Source organism: Xenopus laevis, chromosome 6L, assembly GCF_017654675.1.
Source record: "Xenopus laevis strain J_2021 chromosome 6L, Xenopus_laevis_v10.1, whole genome shotgun sequence".
Taxonomy (NCBI): Eukaryota; Metazoa; Chordata; class Amphibia; order Anura; family Pipidae; genus Xenopus; species Xenopus laevis.
The window spans coordinates 31,673,378-31,694,162 of NC_054381.1; the positions used below are offsets into that span (position 1 = coordinate 31,673,378).

Here is a 20,785-nt window from a genome sequence, read left to right on the forward strand (position 1 = left end):
TCATTGATAATGACATAACAAAGGAATTGCCCACACCTGCCCATGAAATAGCCTTTGAGTCAATTGTCCAATTGCTTTTGAGCCCCTGAAATGAAGTGATTGTGTTAATAGTTCCTCACATTTTTATGCAATCTTTTTGTTCACCCACTGAATTTAAGCTGAAAGTCTGCAGTTCAACTGTATCTGAGTTGTTTGTAACGTACAGAACCAAAATTAGAGCTTCAAATACCATACAGAAGTATGAAAAAAATGGAAACAATCTCAAGGGAAGGTATCTGTAAAAGCATGTCTAACTGGGAGTTCATACCCTTAGGTATCCTAGTGTCCACATAAAAAAATCGCCTTGTTTCTTCTGTATCAACAAGCCGGTAATGGCTCCACCCCTTGGTCCTAAAGATACCCGGGAGGACATGTAACCTTTAATAAAGATAAACGTTTAATTTGAACCTGACAACGTTGCACAGGAACTCCTCATTTTGGATTTAGGTATGAGTGTCAGTGACACTGCACATGCTCTGTGTGCTCTGGGCAGGTATCTACGTGCAACTTGCAGCTACGGTTGAACATACTACAGCTGTCTCATGGGAGTAATATTTCTATAAAAATGCATGAGGGCTGCAGGTTGGAAATCCATAATGCACACCCTTGCCAGTCACACGCAACATCTAGCATTTCATCTGTGTTTGGCATCTCTGCGCTCCTGTGGGTACAGTCCTCATAAAGGAAAAGAAGGTAAGTTAACTCCTACATTTTCTTGTGGTGGAATACAAAAAGACCCACTGTATCAAATGGCAGCTAGAAACACCTATTTGTAATAAATGTATCTGTTACATTTTATTTCATTGCTGGGAATTAGCTGCTTGCAGTCTGTGGTCAATGTTTGATAAAATGACGTAGCAGAGTGATTTCTTTATTAAATATTATATTTTTCCATAGCTAGCCAGTTGGAGCATGCTTTATCTGCTCGCAGCCTGTAGCAAAATGCTGATAGGTCAGTAATGCCATAAAATGTTATTTACAGTTAAAAGTATATATGTCTGCCTGGCAACTGCATAGACGGAGCCATGAAGGACATTTTACCCAAAATGTTGTATTCTGCACAGCTTGCTTCTGGTCTGCTGTCTTAATTTGGCCCTCCTGGAACTTGAATCACAACACCAATTGCTACATAGTACCTTACATAAGTTTAAATAAGCTATATTAGAGCCTCATTAAAAGTAAACAAACACGTTTTACCAGAGTAGGTTAACAGTACTGGAATGGGACCTGTTATCCAGGTCCCATACCTGGGACAGCTCAACCAGGGACTATACCCTTTGGACTGTTATCCAGAATGCTCAGAACCTGGGGTTTTCCGTAATTTGGATCTTCATACCTTATGTCTACTAGAAAATCATTTAAACATTAAATAAACCCAATAGCCTGGTTCTGCTTCCAATAAGGATTAATTATATCTTAGCTTGGACAAGGTACTGTTCTATTACAAGTAGAAATAAGGAAATATTTTTTAAAAAATTTGGATAAAATGGAGTCATGGGAGATGGCCTTTCTGTAATTCTGAGCTTTCTGGACAACAGATCCCATACCTGTACTTTATATTTCATTATGATTGATGTTATTACTCTTATAGCTGGAGCTGCTTCGAAAAGACTGCCATACAAAAATGAAGTATGCATTTAAATATATAAAATAATTTATTAAAGTAATTACAGGAAACTGGAAAACACACACATCTCTCTCTCTCTCTCTCTGTCTTGCATATAAAAATTATTATTCTATATTTAGGTGTTAGCAATAATTTTTTTTCTCTTATGGCTCCCCATAACTAGCAACTATCTTTAACTGATATGCAGTTATCATAAACACATTTTTATAAGTACCACGGTTTGGTTTTTCTATTCCTCCTTCCTAGCGTCCTTATCCCAAACACATCAGTAATTAACACAATAGGTATGTGAGAATGCGCACTGTGTCCCTATTGGATGTAGTTAGCCCCAGTCTCACAAAAACAGCAGTACTGTTTTTTTCTTTAAGCTGAGAGCACGTACACAGAGCAAAGGTCGGCTCAAAAACACTTTAGTAGGAGTTTTCAGGCCAACCTCCACTCCTCTCTGTGTACCTGCATTCAAGCGGAAGCAGTCATTTTCAGTGCAGATCAACAGAGCTGGGAAGGAAGAGGATCTGCTTCTTAGCCTGAAGAAAATGCAGTCTGAGAGCAATGGAGACAACACTCCATGTGCACTCAGATTAAAGAAAAAAAACAGTACTGCTGTTTTTTGTGAGAAACAAAAAAAATGACTTTTTGAAAACTTTTAAGCAGTTATTTATTTCCCATTTACTGAACATCATACAGAGTTTTTAGCAAATGATACATATGATGAATGCTTCTTTTTGTTCAGCAGCTCTCCAATTTGCAATTTCAGCAGTCTGGTGTAGCCTTACAGAGCATTTGTTTACTAGATAGTCAGTGACCTCAGAATAAAAAGGCAAATAATTAAAATACAAAAAATAAATAAGGCTAACTGAAAACTTACTTCGAATTGGCCATTATATAACATCCTAAAAGTTAAATCAAAGGTGAACCGCCCCATTAATAAGGCTATACTCGTAGATGACCAAACTACAATAATCTTGTCATTTTTACTGCTTCTTTTGGCCAGTAGCCAAAATCTGTACAATTCTGCATATCATTTACCAATCACTGGGAGCTGTAGTAAAAACTACCTTAATAGTAGGAAAACAATTCTATTTACTTTATACTACCTTTTGTTCATATGTTATTTTGAGTGTGCAAATCCATTCTAGGTTGTATGGATCACAATAGAACCCCATTAAAAAAAAAAGCATGATCCACTGAGTAAACTGGGGCAAATTCAGGCTAGTTGGATTAAAGTTGTAGTAAGGGGACAGGCATACAAGGGTTAGCGTAGAGCAATGGGGGAGCGTTTGGATACAGTTGCATTAACCAGCTACTTTAAGTTAGAAAAAGGAGTTGAGCAGGAGCCGGTGCTAGATGTACTTGCCATAGGTGCTGGTACCACAAATTGCTGCAAAGGGGATTCTACTCAATTTGACAGTGTGGGCTGTATACTAAAACTAACTATATTTCATTGTTTTATTTTTTCTTCTGATCGTTTCTGGTTATTACAGTAAAGAACAAGTCAGTGTAGAATCTGTTATTCAGCAAAATGAGAGAATTGGCCAGAGGTGTGGATACTTTTGCAGGGCTCTGTATATGTGTTTCTATATAAACTTCTTCTAAGCACAAAACAACCCTTGCTGTCATGTTATGCTGTGCGCAATCACATGCACGATGCATTGGCTGATATTAATGGTAAGTGGCAATGATAACTAGAAGATACTGTAAATATATATTAAAACTTATCAGTTGAGACTAGGTGTAGTTCCTCTACAGCTACACCTTTGTGAAAGGGTTCAGGTCTGGACTGGGAGTCAAAATAAGACCTGGCATTCTATGTTGACAGAGACTCAAACAGCCGCCCACCAGTAGCCTCTCTGGCATTTGTCACAAGCCACAGATCTTGGCCTGAAAGGATTCATGGGAAAATAAGATAAAATGTATAATAACAGAGACCTGCAGTCTCCAACTGGTGTTAAAACTAGAACTCTCCTCCCATAAAATTACTCTGTCAGTTCATGGAAAAAAGGGGTGAGAGGGCATCTTAAGGTTGTTCACATTAAAATGACCTTTATTATGCCAAAGACATATTCTGAGACATATTTGCAATTGGTTTTCATTGATTGTGTTTATTGGGCTATCTAGCTAAAGGCCCCCATACACGGTCAGATATAAACTGCCGGCCGATTAAGCGGCTAGCTTATTGGGCAGTGTATGGGGCCCTCCAATGGGCTTCCCCGATTGATATCTGGCCAAAAGTCGGGTAGATGTCGAACAGGTGGGTTTAAAAATCCCGTTATATTGAGGACCACATCGGTTCATTGATGTGGTCCTTGATCTGACCACCCCCACTCTGCTCATTGTGATCCGATCGTTGGGCCTTAGGGCACATGATAGGATCAGCCCAATATCACTCACATCAGGGTGGGCATATCGGGAACAGATCCGCTCACTGGCCAAACAAAATATATATATATATATATATATATATATATATATATATATATATATATATAGCCAGCTTTATTGTTCAGCAGCTTTATGGTTACTAGGATACAATTTTCCCTAGCAACCAGGCACTGGTGTGAATAGGAGAGGGACTAAACAAAAAGATAGGAAATAAAAAGAAACAATAATAATAAAATTGTAGTGCAATTGATTTTTGGCTGCTGGGGTCAGTGACCCCCATTTGTAAGCTGAAAAGATGTAGACGAGGAAAGAGAATAATTCCAAAACTATAAAAAAATAAATAATGAAAACCAGTTGCAAAGTTGTTAGGAATAGGACATTCTATAACATACTAAAATTACGCTTAAAGGTGAATCACCACTTTAATTGGGAGAAGCAGATCCCAGGTACAGGACAGGGAAAGCGATGGGAGCAGCTAAGCCTGTCTGTACCTCTGCGGCTGAACATCCTACTGGCAGCTGTAAGTCAGTAATAACTATGGGGAGCAAGGGAAGAAGCCTGCAGCAAGGATCTACTAAATCAGCACTCCAATCGCAGGAAAGGGATACCCTCTCTACAATAGTTGTGTGGATTGCTAAACAACGCACTTTGACTGCTCTGGGCCTCCGTCCTTCGCGATACTTTGCACGTGAGGCGCATAACTTTCTTTGCTCATGGTGTGCGTGCGCTTGTACTTGTACTAGGGCGCTTCTGTCATCAGATTGTGCAAATAAACAAGCCGCTTTCTTTCTCTCTGCACCGGAAAGCCCGTACAACCAATAGCTGGAAAGAGTGCCTCACGCAACTGCGTCATTAGAGTACGCGACCCTCCGATTGGTCGGAAGATACCACTATGTTAGTAGACACAGGGGGAGTGGTTTCCTCAGTTGTCAAAGGTGAAGCGGTGCGGAAGTTATTTTGTTAGCATGAAGGGACAGACAACCTTAGCAATGAAAGTTCTGATACATGCACTTTCTTCTAATAAAGCGCCCGAGTAAAGCGGGGGGTTGTGGGTAACCCGCAGCGGGATGCTCGGTCCTGGGCCGGCCGGGGCTGTTGTGTCCCTGAAACTCACCAGCACTAAGGACACTTTTATGCGTCTGACACCTGAGGTGATCGCACAACTGCGCCTGGAACAGGTAACCGTGCATTAATAGTCTCTGGGAAGGGAGTGTGACTGTGGGATAGCAGGTATAGTAGGGAGAGATGGTGCCTATAGTAACAGTGGGATAATAGTCTCTGGGAAGGGAGTGTGACTGTGAGATAGCAGGTATAGTAGGGAGAGATGGTGCCTATAGTAACAGTGGGATAATAGTCTCTGGGAAGGGAGTGTGGCTGTGGGATAGCAGGTATAGTAGGGAGAGATGGTGTCTATAGTAACAGTAGGATAATAGTCTCTGGGAAGGGACTGTGGGATAGCAGGTATAGTAGGGAGAGATGGTGCCTATAGTAACAGTGGGATAATAGTCTCTGGGAAGGGACTGTAGCTGTGGGATAGCAGGTATAGTAGGGAGAGATGGTGCCTATAGTAACAGTGGGATAATAGTCTCTGGGAAGGGAGTGTGGCTGTGGGATAGCAGGTATAGTAGGGAGAGATGGTGCCTATAGTAACAGTGGATAATAGTCTCTGGGAAGGGACTGTGGGATAGCAGGTATAGTAGGGAGAGATGGTGCCTATAGTAACAGTGAGATAATAGTCTCTGGGAAGGGAGTGTGACTGTGGGATAGCAGGTATAGTAGGGAGAGATAGTGCCTATAGTAACAGTGAGATAATAGTCTCTGGGAAGGGAGTGTGACTGTGGGATAGCAGGTATAGTAGGGAGAGATGGTGCCTATAGTAACAGTGGGATAATAGTCTCTGGGAAGGGAGTGTGGCTGTGGGATAGCAGGTATAGTAGGGAGAGATGGTGCCTATAGTAACAGTGGATAATAGTCTCTGGGAAGGGAGTGTGACTGTGGGATAGCAGGTATAGTAGAGAGAGATGGTATCTATAGTAACAGTGGGATAATAGTCTCTGGGAAATGAGTGTGACTGTGGTATAGCAGGTATAGTAGGGAGAGATGGTGCCTATAGTAACAGTGGGATAATAGTCTCTGGGAAGGGAGTGTGACTGTAGGATAGCAGGTATAGTAGGGAGAGATGGTGCCTATAGTAACAGTTGGATAATAGTCTCTGGGAAGGGAGTGTGACTGTGGGATAGCAGGTATAGTAGGGAGAGATGGTGTCTATAGTAACAGTGGGATAATAGTCTCTGGGAAGGGAGTGTGACTGTAGGATAGCAGGTATAGTAGGGAGAGATGGTGCCTATAGTAACAGTGGGGATAATAGTCTCTGGGAAGGGAGTGTGACTGTGGGATAGCAGGTATAGTAGGGAGAGATGGTGTCTATAGTAACAGTGGGATAATAGTCTCTGGGAAGGGAGTGTGACTGTGGGATAGCAGGTATAGTAGGGAGAGATGGTGCCTATAGTAACAGTGGATAATAGTCTCTGGGAAGGGAATGTGACTGTGGGATAGCAGGTATAGTAGGGAGAGATGGTGTCTATAGTAACAGTGGATAATAGTCTCTGGGAAGGGAGTGTGACTGTAGGATAGCAGGTATAGTAGGGAGAGATGGTGTCTATAGTAACAGTGGGATACTAGTCTCTGGGAAGGGAGTGTGACTGTGGGATAGCAGGTATAGTAGGGAGAAATGGTGCCTATAGTAACAGTGGATAATAGTCTCTGGGAAGGGAATGTGACTGTGGGATAGCAGGTATAGTAGGGAGAGATGATACCTATAGTAACAGTGGGATAATAGTCTCTGGGAAGGGAGTGTGACTGTGGGATAGCAGGTATAGTAGGGAGAGATGGTGCCTATAGTAACAGTGGGATAATAGTCTCTGGGAAGGGAGTGTGACTGTGGGATAGCAGGTATAGTAGGGAGAGATGGTGCCTATAGTAACAGTGGGATAATAGTCTCTGGGAAGGGAGTGTGACTGTGGGATAGCAGGTATAGTAGGGAGAGATGGTGCCTATAGTAACAGTAGGATAATAGTCTCTGGGAAGGGACTGTGGGATAGCAGGTATAGTAGGGAGAGATGGTGCCTATAGTAACAGTGAGATAATAGTCTCTGGGAAGGGAGTGTGACTGTGGGATAGCAGGTATAGTAGGGAGAGATGGTGCCTATAGTAACAGTGAGATAATAGTCTCTGGGAAGGGAGTGTGACTGTGGGATAGCAGGTATAGTAGGGAGAGATGGTGCCTATAGTAACAGTGAGATAATAGTCTCTGGGAAGGGAGTGTGACTGTAGGATAGCAGGTATAGTAGGGAGAGATAGTGCCTATAGTAACAGTGAGATAATAGTCTCTGGGAAGGGAGTGTGACTGTGGGATAGCAGGTATAGTAGGGAGAGATGGTGCCTATAGTAACAGTGGGATAATAGTCTCTGGGAAGGGAGTGTGACTGTGGGATAGCAGGTATAGTAGGGAGAGATGGTGCCTATAGTAACAGTGGGATAATAGTCTCTGGGAAGGGACTGTAGCTGTGGGATAGCAGGTATAGTAGGGAGAGATGGTGCCTATAGTAACAGTGGGATAATAGTCTCTGGGAAGGGAGTGTGACTGTGGGATAGCAGGTATAGTAGGGAGAGATGGTGCCTATAGTAACAGTGGGATAATAGTCTCTGGGAAGGGAGTGTGGTTGTGGGATAGTAGGGAGAGATGGTGCCTATAGTAACAGAGGCATAATGGTCTCTGGGAAGGGAGTGTGACTGTGGGATAGCAGGTATAGTAGGGAGAGATGGTGCCTATAGTAACAGTGGGATAATAGTCTCTGGGAAGGGACTGTAGCTGTGTTATAGCAGATAAATATAAAGATCTTTGACAGATGAACAGGTATTGCAAAAAGGAGGGTTTGGTGCAGAAATTACTATGCTTCAGTTTATTAAAAGTAATAAAAAGATGTTGTCTTCTAAAACATGCTTAACTTATGGTTTTTAACTATTTTTAAAACTATTTACAACTTTTTATTTGGCAACTTTATCTTTAAATTTAAAGAGCTACTGTGATTGGGCCCAGTTTCAACCCCAGTAGACTTCTCCTTTTACTTGCAACTTGCAACAAGACCAGGCATTTTATCTCAGATACCAGATGGCATGCCAGGTGATGGTGCCTGCACAGGAATCTGTGATATCCCCTTAACTCTGTGAGTCTTGCCCAAGAATAAAGGAGAGAGGGAAATTATTATATATTATATATTTGCCATTTGTCAAAATACAAAATACTCTGTACGTAAATGTTTACCAGGTAAAATTCCACTCATAGGGAATGAGGGTATTTATTTATCAGAAATCAATGTGGAGACCTTGTTGCAGTTGCTCAGGGAGCATTGTAGGAGTGAGAGGAAGGGAAACCTTTGACCCTTGTGTTAAAAGGTAATAAGATTGTGTGTGTGTTAATAAGTGACAGCCGCAGAACAGAAACGCACACAAGAACACAGCCTGTGGCCATGACCAGCAGAAGACATCACACAACTTCTCTTACAGCATTTAAAAAAAAAATCCAGTTGCTTTAGACTTAATTCTACTAGTTACAATTGGACACAATTTAGATTCTATTCCCAGTGTTTGAAACCCTGATGCACTGTATGAACTGAGAATTTCTTTATGTAGAGACCAGACCGGTTTTCTGGTCCCTTCATAAAGTATTATCTTTCATGTATGTATAACTTTATTTTGTAAAGTGCTGTTAAGGAGCTGCAGCGCTGTACAGCCCATAAAAGAACAATATATACATATATATATTTATATGTTCAAAGGCAGCCACACTCTTATCCGGATTTTCTGTTTTCTTGTGGGTGCAGGTTCAAAACCTTTATTGCATAAGTAATCACATAGAACCGCACTCCAAATTATAGTGAATCAAGTCACTTTTATTTGCATGAATCTTTGTGTCCAACGTTTCGGCCCCCACCACAAAGATTGGTGCAAATAAAGGAGACTTGATTCACTATAATTTGGAGTGTGGTTCTATGTGAATATATATATATATATATATATATATATATATATATATATATATATATATATATATATATATATATAAAAGATTTTTATTGAACTCGACGTTTCGAGCCCACACAGGGCTCTTCGTCAGGAGAAAACAAATCTCTAGTTACCTTCATTGCTGAGCACCCAGGTATTGCCTTGGTCTACGGAGTGCACCTTTGGAACTGTATATATATATATATATATCCACACAAGGGCAGCACTCCGCTTATATGACTTGCCCCGGGTGCATGGTAAATATTTCAAATATTCCAGAAAAGACCAGCAACACCAGGATATTTGTGCATCAAATTTAAGGTGTATTCACATTTGCATGTGAGCCATGAGGAAGGTCCCTGCGTGGACCGAAACGTCACGTCGGCTATTCATGCAAATGCACAAATATCCCGGGGTTGCTGGTCTTTTCTGGAATATATATATCTATATATATCTATCTTTATCTAAATTGGCCTTGGAGTGCGGATACTCATTGGAAAATTACACAAACACACACACACACGAAAACACATAATAAATATATACAGAATCATATCAGGACAAAGAGCTTAAGTGCTATGTGGTAAGAGACATAGCGGGAAGAAGGTCCCTGCCCCGTAGAGCTTACAGTCTAAGTGGATGGGAGGCTAACATACAGGCACAAATTGGAGATGAAAAAGGTAAGGCATAGTCAGTAGGACTAGGGCTAGGCTAATGTTCTAGTGCTCCAAAAGGTAGGCTTTTAGTTTTTTCTTGAAGAGATTGAGAGAGGATTCCTTACAGAGAAATTCAGGGATGGAATTCCAGAGGTAAAGAGCAGCAAGATGGAATGGTTTGAGACGAGAGGTGGCAGTGGATGGTGTGAAGAGAAGGTGGCTCTTGAGAAGAGCGAGGAAGAAGGCCAGGAACATATAGCGAGACAAGAGAAGAAATTTAGTGAGGAGCAGAGGAGTGAAGGTCTTTGAATGTTAGTATAAGGGTTTTAAATGCTATCCGTTGCTTGACAGGCAGCCACGCTAAGGATTTTAGTTGGGGTTGAGCAGGATCCTGGTAGCAGAGTTTAAGATTAATTGGAGGGGAGAGAGATGTTAGTCAGGAAGACTGGTTAGGAGATTACAGTAGTCTAAACGGGATGAGATAAGGGCATGGATTAGTGTTTTGGCTGTTGTTTGTGAAAGAAAGGGGTGTATCTTGGCTATATTATCATTAATCAGGGAATCGGAAAGAGTTGCACGTGAGTTTAGTCAATTTCAGCATCTCTTGTTAAATGGGAGAATTAATATAAGCTTCCTCATACTGAAATAAAAAACTTTCTAAATCTTTACTATCCCTTTCACAGCATCTGTTTCTCTTCATTTTGTATTTTATTAATTTTAGATCCAATATGTCTTATGGGGGGGGGGGGTAGTTTTGCCTAGAAGATGTATTAGAGCTCACTCTATTAAAATCACCTGAAATCCTCTGTCTCTACATGCAGGATTTGTGCAAAAGGCAGTTATTTTGTTAGATTTTGTTTGTATTGGAATCAGTTATTTGAGTGAGCTCTAATTCATCTGCTAGGAAAGGGAGCCCCCCTATTAGATATATTGGATCTAACTGTCAATGATTATCTGACACCCAACTGCTGTATGAAGACTGAATGAAGAGAAACTGTTGCTGAGAGAGGGATAGTGAAGATAAACTTGATTATTTCAGAAACAATGCAGAATTTTTAACAGATTGTATTTAGAAAGTTTCTTACTTCAGTGTGCTGAAGCTTATGTTAAAATTTCATTTTTGCGATATTTCCCCTTTAAGAAAAGAGAAGGGAGCCTCTTGTCTCATTATTTAGTTTACTCTTGCTCAGCATTTGTCTATTAATTGGAACCACTAGGTGGCACAGGTGAACTGTCTGACCCACCTACATTGCATAAAGATATTTTTCTTTTCTCTGCAAAAGAACAACAAATAAAACAACGTTAGTTTTTCAGGGTAATGTATCATTGATGAGTACCGGGTACTTACACAGGGGTGCTATCATTCTTCTTATGTGCAGCACATAAGTGTTTATCCTCTCTCAGCAGGTTCATGGGAGTAGTGATGAGGTGCAGTAAATGATTTTCGAGAAGTTCTAATGAAATGAATTGACATTCTGTAAGTTAAAAGGAAAAATACCTTTAGGGGCATCTATTTCCCTGGTTTCCAGCGCATAATGACCGTACAATGTTTTAGCCCATCTATAAATTGAAAGTACTTTTTTTATGAAGATAACTTGGCAATGATGATATGGGTATTGAATGAAAAACCTCTTATGTTGGGCACAGCTTATACAGAGATATGTGTTTTTCAGGGATATAAAATGAATATAGCATAACTTTCTTTTTTTAGAATCATGCAGTGGAGGTGTCATGGAGTGAGCAGATGCCGGTGTATCTTTGTTGGATGGAGAGTCGGAGTGGCACTTGCTTGGGTACAAATGTGGCTGAACTGAACAGACAGTTTGCTGAGAAGCTCGGCTTTTCACATGGGCAGCAGGTATGAGTATGCATGTGTTTGTATGGGTTATGGACCAAATTAATGGATAATCAATAAAGTTTAAATGGAGGGCATATACCTTCCAGAATATCAAGGAAGGGCACATGTTTTAGGCCATGTTTGAACAGCTAGATGTGAGGACTTTATTTCAGACTTCCTCTCCCTACTGCATTCAAATAAAAAGCGAATAGTGTGAATGACCATTTGCGATATGGACCTCATAATATATTTTGAAGTTGGATGAATTTGCTCATAGAAATTGTATTTTTTTGATTTCTTCGACTTCTACAAGAATATATCAGATCTTTTAATGGGATTATGTGCTTGTAAATTAATATTTTCCTCCTGTCCAGGTCTTCCTCAAGCAGTGCACTAATGTTATTTCTTGTACTGAGGTCACAGTTGAGCCCCTGTCTGCTGATGACTGGGACATACTGGTAAGATACATTGTTTAATTGAAATCAAAGATATTTTTTACAATTTACTGCATGCAAACAGGTACATATTAAACTGTGTAGATTCCATAGCTTTCTAGTTTGTGCTCCAACACAAGTATTTGTTCACCAGAAAGTCATACTTTCCTGTATTAGACATATTGCAGTTGCCTAAGGAGACCCCATAGCATGGCCTCAGTTGTATATGTGGTTTTTAATCTTTCTACGCTCTTACCAAAATGCAACTTTATTGTCTGTGAATTGCTACAGCACACATGCATTTCAGTTTGATTGCCTTGGATAAATGTCATGGGATGTTAGTTGCACGAATCAAGATATTGTTAATACAGGTATGGGATCCGTTATCTGGAAACCCGTTATCCAGAAAACTCCGAATTATGGAAAGCCTGTCTCCCATACAGGTTTTTTAAAAATGATTCCCTGTTTTTCTCTGTAATAATAAAACAGTACCTTGTACTTGATCCAAACTAAGATATAATAAAACCTTATTGGAAGCAATATTTAATGTTTACATGATTTTCTAGTATACTTAAGGTATGGAGATCCAAATTACGGAAATATCCGTTATCTGGAAAACCCCAGGTCCCGAGCATTCTGGATAACAGGTCCCATACCTGTATAGCATATAAAGCACCCTCCGTACAGGGATATTAATATTGTGCCATTGGCATTCCCTGCTACAACTGCTGTTTGACATGCCTTACTAAATAGCGGTCTTTAAAATTAGATTAATATATGTAGGAGGTTTTTGAGATGGGGGAGTTTTGTTTTTGAGAAACTGAACTGTTTTCTGCTAAATCCATCAAGTGAAAATATGCACCAGAAATATACCAGTAACTTGCCTTTAGGTATCTATAAAATAATCAATGGTAGTAAGATAATATCTTTTTTTTTTTTTTTTTAGGAACTTCATGCTTCAGCCCTTGAATCCCGTATTTTGGATCAAATTCGAATAGTTTATCCTAAGGCTATATTCCCAGTATGGGTTGACCAGCATACTTGCATTTACCTTCAGATTGGTAAGTGCTTCTGTGGCAGTGACAAAGCTTAGAAATACATACTAATATAGTAAGAGAATGAAAAATTGCTTCTGGCAGCCTGGAAGCCGAGCACATAATGACTTTGGGCATCAGAAATGTCTCCACAATGGAAGCAAGTAGAAATCTCTTGCTTTCCAATTTGTAAGTTATCATGCATTTCCTAATGTTCATACATTTAATCCTGCATGATTAAAAGTACTATGGCATTGTTAATACTGGAATTTGTTTTGCATTGCTATAGTAATAATACATGAAATAGTCAATCCAACTACTACTGTGACTTACCTCATGGCTACCCCATGGTGATAACGTTTTGATTTTTGTTTTTGTTAAATTCAGGTGCACTGACCCCACTGTCTAGTTATGGCAGACTGGAACCACTTACAGAACTTGTAGTTGCTCCTAAACTACGAGACTTAGAGGCTGTTTCCTCAGCACTTGTACCCCCAGGACCTGAGGATTTGGATATTGAATCCAGCCATGTAAAAAGTGATCATAAACAGAGCGAAAGTACAGACAGTCGAAGGCAATCAACTGAAGGAGGAAGTGAAACTATTGAACCAGATCATTCAGAAGGTTTATCCAGTAGCAAAAGTATATGGGACTCAGTAGGAAATTTTCTTTTACGATCTCTTTGGAGGAAACCAACCCTTTCTGCAAGCAGCAGTGAAACAGAACTTATGGAGAAATCTTTGGTTAAGAAAGTTGAGTTAGAAGCTGTATTTAGGGTATCCAATCACATCCCTCACATTGTTAAAAACAGCCAGGAATATACTGACAGTGTGAATGATAACTGTGTTCATGTTTTCTCATGGTACCCTGAGCCTCCTGGTTTAGTAAATGACATTGTAGTAACATATGGAACCATTCAGGAACTTTTATCCCCAAAAAGAAGGAAGGAAAGTACCAGAAAAAACACAGATCCGTCAGGAAAAAAAATGGACGGTGTTGCTCTGGGAAACCCAAAACAGAGGAATGCTGACAACAAAGGACCCAGTGCAACAGTGAAAATAGCATGGCATGGCTTTGACGGTCTTAAAGATATCATTGAGTATGATATCAGGAATGGAAACACACACGTTGGAAAAGTCTGGGTCTGTGTCAAATCTGCTTTGCAGTTGTTTCTATATCACTAAATTAAAGTCTTAATATCTGCTGACTCTAAATTTGCCATTCACGTTTCTGTAAAAGATCTACAGTACCACGGTTTGGTTTGTTCAGGCAATGGGTATGACAATATTATGATTATTAACACATTTATAAAATACCAGCATATTCCTTAGTGCTGTACGTTAAATGGGTCTATACATTGAACATACATTTTGCATACAAAAACAGCTGATACAAAACTTACCATGCTTCAATATACATTAATTATACCAAGTCTGAAGTTGGTACCCTCTAAATATATTTACAGTTAAATATAGATCTGGTAAGCTGTATTACCAAACATAACAGAAATCCCTTCGATTCCTAAACTTTACTTTAATGCAGGAGTTGCTAACCACCGGGTCAGGATCCAAAACTCCTTATTTACTTACTTTCAATCAAATACTGGGTTAAGAAGCTGACTCACAGATAAACTATGGGTCTCATCCCAAAAATATAAGCTCTGCATTACCGTATCTCTCCTCTCTGTTAGTAAGGAGAACAATCCTAAGCAGTGCAGCTAAAGAAAACCCACGTCTGACAGATGGAAGAGAACAGAGTAGACCAGTGGTTCCCAACTTTGTGTATTGTGAAGGTTGGTTACAGCCTGAAGGTGTTCTGTTAGGATGACATTTGGGGATGTGATTTCTTTGTATAAGCACATTAATTTTACAGGGCTGCGCAATATGTTGGCACTCTAAAAATACTTGTTAAAAATAATAATAATAATAATATCTATTTCCAACCTAGATCCTTCTGAAAGTCCAGCTAGAATTTGAATTTGTGCTATGAACACCACCTTTTCTTGATATTGTTGGTTGTGTTGCTGATAAGGCATTTTCATATATCTGTAACCTTGTTCTGACGTAAGGGGGCCCTAAAAAAAAAAGGGGGGCTTAAAGGAGAATTAAACCCCCCAGATATAACAGCCCCCTCGATCTGCCCCCTTAACCTCTCCCTCCCTGTGTATTACCTATATTAGCGCTCCTATTTGGAACCCTGCAAGAAGCGGAGCATCGAAGCGGAGTCCCTAGGTGACATCTTCTGTCCAATCGTATCCTCTTCGTGTCTGTTTGCTGTCATGGAGCCTGCATGCTCAGTTGGGCCTAGTCAGGAATCCTCTTCAACTACGCATGCGCCTACAGGCTCCGTGTCAGTGATCAGACTGATTACAGGTAGATGTGTCAGACAGTTACTAAGCATAAAAAAAGGCTTTCTCAGGTCTCCAGTGCACAAATAATTTCAAGGATAGTTTCTAAATGTGTCTTGACTATGATTTCTCCCTCTGAATTTAATATTTGATGTTGTATTGGTGTTTTTAAATATCAGGTCCCATCTCGATTGAGAAAGAAGCTCAATATGAATGTCTCCTCAGCTGTAAGAATACATTCACGTGATTGCATTCTCAGACTCCCAGCATCGCTCACACTACAGCCAACACAATCTTTGGTGAGTGTCTGGCACAGTTGACTGCAGTATAATTTCTAACATATTATGTTTTCATCTTGAGTATCATTATCATAATTATCAAGCATCAGCATATTTCATGGAGCTGTACAAAAGGAGAAGGGTGTATAAACCATATACATGTGATAAAGAGGGCTTTGGACATTACAATCTAAAATCAAAAGGGGAGTATGAGCCGCAAAGTTTGGGGTTTGGCATAATTGAGTAAACAGAGAGATGAGATTTTTCGTAATATACTTTAGCAGGAGTGTTATCAAGAGTGAAAAGAGAGCTAAGTTATATGAGAGTTTTTTTTAACAATTTCAATGAGAATGCGTTGTCCTGCATTGTGGACACTGCAAATGCAGTTAGTGTGAATCAATCCAGAGAGTAATGATGCACAGAGTGTTTTGTCACTTATGGGAACCATAAACTTTTAATTTGCCGTGGGTACTGTATGTCAGTAAAACCATGTAATGCCCACTGATGTATTTTGATGTGATTACATACAGTTACTGACATACATTCAGTAAATTCATTGCACCGCAATGCAAGACCATTTTTTTTTCTCCCAGCAATTTCAGGAGTATAAGCATATGCCCCATGTGTCATTGTCCAGTTTATGGCACAGGATTTTTTTCTCTAATGTAGGTATACATATGTACATGTACCTCTTAATAAGGGTCATTTTTTATTATTTGGGTCATACCGAATTAGATTTTTAGATACACTGGTCATTCCTGTTTGATTTTTCTATTCAGCTGTTGATTATGCAATCAGCAAGAATTAGCCTTGGAGTTTTAAAGCCATTTAAATTTTAACTGTACATAGAGTAGAAAACACTTTGCAGTTAAGAGGAAAAGGCTATTTTACCTCGTTTAATTTTGGACTTTAGCTAGTGTGGACATATGTACAAATTATTTGGTAATTTTTCAATAGTAGATTAAGATATAGTTCACGTGCTTCAGGAATTTCAAGAGTCAAACTAGTGATGTTGAAAGCGATGACTCCTTTTCTCTTTTTCTTCAAGGATAGAAACATACATAAGGACGATATCAAATCTGCATTTACTACTTGGTTGCTGTCTTCTAGCACTTTACAGATGCCTTGGATTGCAGGGAAAACTGGTTATATACAGATTTCATTAAAAGATGGTAAGTACTCATTAAATTACATTCCTAATGCATGAGTGGAATTATCTTATGTGTTTCACCAAAATGTGTAGTTTCTATTAGGGGAGCAGTCATCTTGAGACTGGTTCTCAAGCTCTTGGTACCTCTCAGTCATTTCTTGTAGTGGAGTCAGATGCAGCATCACTTCACTGACCTATTTTTAATTTCACATTTCTTGTTTGTTTGTTTTTCACAGGCTCAGGAGACAAGTTTAGAGAAGCATTTCTTCTATGTCTAGTGTTGCTGAGCCCTATTCCTCAGATTGGTGGTCTATTTTCTTATAAAATAGTACATTTTTTTCTACATTATAGTAAAAAAATTGCCATCTTGTAATGTCTAAACCAACTGAACTTGCTTAGTAATCTTGAATACAATTCATTCTTTACCAAAGCAGAAGGAGTGAGTGGTGCAATGTTTTCAATATTACTGAGCAAGTCAGTTTGCTTTAGACTTGTCATTACTAGATATTAGGGATGCACCGAATCCACTTTTTTGGATTCGGCCGAACCCCCGAATCCTTGGTGAAAGATTCGGCGGAATACCTAACCGAATCCGAACCCTAATTTGCATATGCAAATTAGGGACGGAAAGGGACAACAATTACTTCCTTGTTTTCTGACAAAAAGTCACGCAATTTCCCTCCCCGCCCCTAATTTGCATATGCAAATTAGGATTCGGTTCGGCCAGGTAGAAGGATTCGGCCGAATCCGAATCCTGCTGAAAAAGGCCGAATCCCGAACCGAATCCTGGATTTGGTGCATCCCTACTAGATATGCATGCTGGGGACCATAGAAAAGCCATTAAGGATCACTTCTTGCCCACAGGTCTCCAGTGGAATAGCCTTAACTATTAATTATGTTCTGGTTTAATCATTGGTTGGAGATTTGGTTAAATCCTTATCTCATTTTTGTCATGTTGCCTTGTATTTTTGTAATGATTTCATTTTCCCACAGAGGTATCAGAATTCTTTATTGTTGTGGATAAAACAGACTTGCAATCAAGCCAAGATGATTTTTATATGTTATGCCCAAGCGTTTTGGAGAAAACTACAATTCATGTAAATATCAAGTAATGGCAAGTACTTGTAGCATGTACCATTTTGCTGTGAGTGGTGTCTCTGAGAGAAACCATTTATTTATTTATTTTTACAAAGGGTCCCCTCATGCACTGCTGTAAAATAATCTTAGAATAATAATAATGATAAACTCTCTATAAAGTGAATACATTGAGTCTGGTGCATATACAATGTCTTGTGTTAGAAATGGTTTCTTCCTTTTATTTTAAGCTCTGCCATGTTGACAGGTTAAGGTTATTATGAGAACCCCCCGCCCAGGCATTAGCTTTACACACAGTGGGTGGTTTACCAAAATAGGGGTAACTTGATGGCTTACCTTGTCCTTTTATGGAAATGTCCAGCTAGACAGTTGTATTAGGCCCTCCATTAGCTTTAGTGGTAGCTATTGGGACCCTGCAAGTGCAGTTGTGGGTCAGGCAATTATTGCTCTGAAATTCTCACTGCCATCTTCTGGTTTAGCGTTGTTCCAAGGAGATATGAGGCAGTGTAAAATGAAACAATCCATGTTGAATATTAACAGAAAAGATTCCAAACCCTGTCATAATGCCTTTTGTTTTTCACAGGTGAATTCTGAGCTGGCACCCACAGAAGAACCTCAAACACACCTACATACAGATCAAAATCTTCTTTACTTGAAACTGCAAAATTTAGGGTATGTAACATCTAACACCTCATTAATAGGAATTGCTACTAATATTTTTTACCAGTTATAAATTAAAAATACAGGGCAAATAAGCCCGCTTTCTTTAGTCTTTCATAAGTAATGCCTGATTTTACATTTCTATTACAGAGGGGGGAGTAAACTGGGGAAGTCTTGCTATGATCATGTCGTTTGTTGTCTCATGGGAAGTCCACTATCCAGACAGCTGGTTGCATCTGCTTCTGGACTTCGAAGTGGAGGAGTGCTTCTTTTTGGACCAAAGGGAAGCGGAAAATCAACTCTAGCAAAAGCCTTATTGAAAGAAGCATCTGAGAAACTGGAATCACATGTAGAAGAAATTGATTGTAAACTGTTAAAAGGTATAACAAATGTAGTTGATATGTTTGATTTTATAGATCAATAAAATATATTGGCCTATTGTTTGTGTTACAGTTTGTGTCAAGTGGTCAAAAAGGTGGTGTATAGAAAGTTTCCACAGGGCACAAGATTTGAGATATTACAGAATCCATATATGTGTAAATATTGTCTACTAACCATGACTCTCTTTTAGGGAAAACCTTTGAAAATATACTTCAAACACTAGAAGAAGCATTTGAAGAAGCAGCCTGGAGGCAGCCCTCAATTATACTTTTAGATGACCTGGATCAGATTACCGGTGCTGTTTCTACACCAGAAATGGAGCAGAGTTCTGAAGCATCTCAAAGCAAACAACTTGCATATGGTAATCTGTTTTTCAAAAGAGCAAAAATATTATTTTATATTTAATTTAGAAATCTGACATGGGGCTAGACGTAGTCACTTTCCCATGTGCCAGTAACGGCACTAGGTGGGGGGCGGGCCCGCCCCCACCCTCGTCCGTGCGATTTTTCTCTGCGCCTGCAGCCGACTCCAGTTGGCTGCAGCGCGCGTGATCTCCCGGGGGGGCCCTGCGGGGGTGCGGGCCCTGGCCCAGTTGCACCCCCTGCTCCCCCGGTAGTTACGCCCCTGCCAGGTGCCTTCAGTCATGTGACTTGTGCTCTGATAAACTTCAGTCACTCTTTACTAGTGTGCTGCAAGTTGTAGGTATATCACACCCTCCCTTACCCCTCAGCAGCCCATCAGCAGAACAATGGGAAGGTAACCAGATAACAGCTCCCTTGTAGATATAAGACCAGCAGTCAATAGTAAAAATCCATGTCCTACTTCAGTTACATTGAGTAGGAGAAACAACAGTCTGCCAGAAAGCAGTTCCATAGTGCAGCACTGGCACATGACCAGGCAAAGTGACCTGAGATGGCTGCCTACACACCAACTAAAAAAAAAAAATACGCTTGCTGGTTCAGGAATTAAATTTTATATTGTAGAGTGAATTATTTGCATTGTAAACAGTGTAATTTAGAAAAAAAAAACTACACCATAAAAATCATTACAGAATCCCTTTAAAAATATACCGTATATCTGAGACACCATAATATTCCATGATTTTTACTTGTGTGCATCTTTGGACCATTCCTTCAGAAAGTAGATAGATTTTCCCTGATATTAGGGACATTAATCACATGGTGTGGGTTAATTAGAAGTTTGGGTCAACAACAATGCTCAGACCCCCAGCCAGCTTTGGTCTCTTGGGGAGGGGGGGTGTTACTCAGAATTATTTTTCGCAGTAGCTGTAGCCTCTGGTTGGGGATTCCTCATGTAAATAGCAACAGTGTCAAACTAATGCCAAGAAGTTTTGTTTCAGGACACTTACTGACTCGGAGGCAACATTTTTGGGCTGTGGGTTCAGGGAAAATATTTTTAAGATTCTCCTATCATATTAATTTGTAATATTTAGATGTACCTACATTTATCTCTAACCTTTATAATGTCATTCTGTTTTAGTTTTGAAAGACTTAATGAAGAAAATCATTTCCATGGACACTCTGGTTTCTGTAATAGCTACATGTCAGTCTGAACATTCTTTGAATCCTGTGCTAATTTCTGAGCAAGGGACACATCTTTTCCAGTGTGTTAAAGCCATCCCACCACCAACACAGGTAACTATAGGGTGCATAGAATCCATCTCACCACCAACTCACTAACTTGGGTGCCTCTATCCCACCACTAATTCAGATGACTAATAGGTGCCTTACCCACCCACCACCAACTCCAGAAACTTTTGGGTGTGGTAAATTCACCCACC

The 20,785-nt window shown here is 39.8% G+C and overlaps 1 protein-coding gene across 2 annotated transcripts in view; it reads left to right on the forward strand.

The window, feature by feature from the left end:
• The first annotated feature begins 4,862 nt into the window (after positions 1 to 4,862).
• The window catches only part of pex1.L (peroxisomal biogenesis factor 1 L homeolog), a 31,646-nt gene continuing 15,723 nt past the window's right edge, over positions 4,863 to 20,785 (forward strand). Inside the window, exons 1-12 of one of the 2 annotated variants that reach the window (XM_018266437.2) lie at positions 4,863 to 5,226; positions 11,480 to 11,626; positions 11,980 to 12,063; positions 12,986 to 13,100; positions 13,461 to 14,215; positions 15,600 to 15,719; positions 16,747 to 16,870; positions 17,842 to 17,945; positions 18,527 to 18,615; positions 18,754 to 18,983; positions 19,175 to 19,345; positions 20,485 to 20,639. In XM_018266437.2, coding sequence (XP_018121926.1) covers positions 5,116 to 5,226; positions 11,480 to 11,626; positions 11,980 to 12,063; positions 12,986 to 13,100; positions 13,461 to 14,215; positions 15,600 to 15,719; positions 16,747 to 16,870; positions 17,842 to 17,945; positions 18,527 to 18,615; positions 18,754 to 18,983; positions 19,175 to 19,345; positions 20,485 to 20,639 — 2,205 coding nt within the window. In that variant the 5' untranslated portion in view covers positions 4,863 to 5,115. 2 annotated transcript variants of the gene reach the window in all.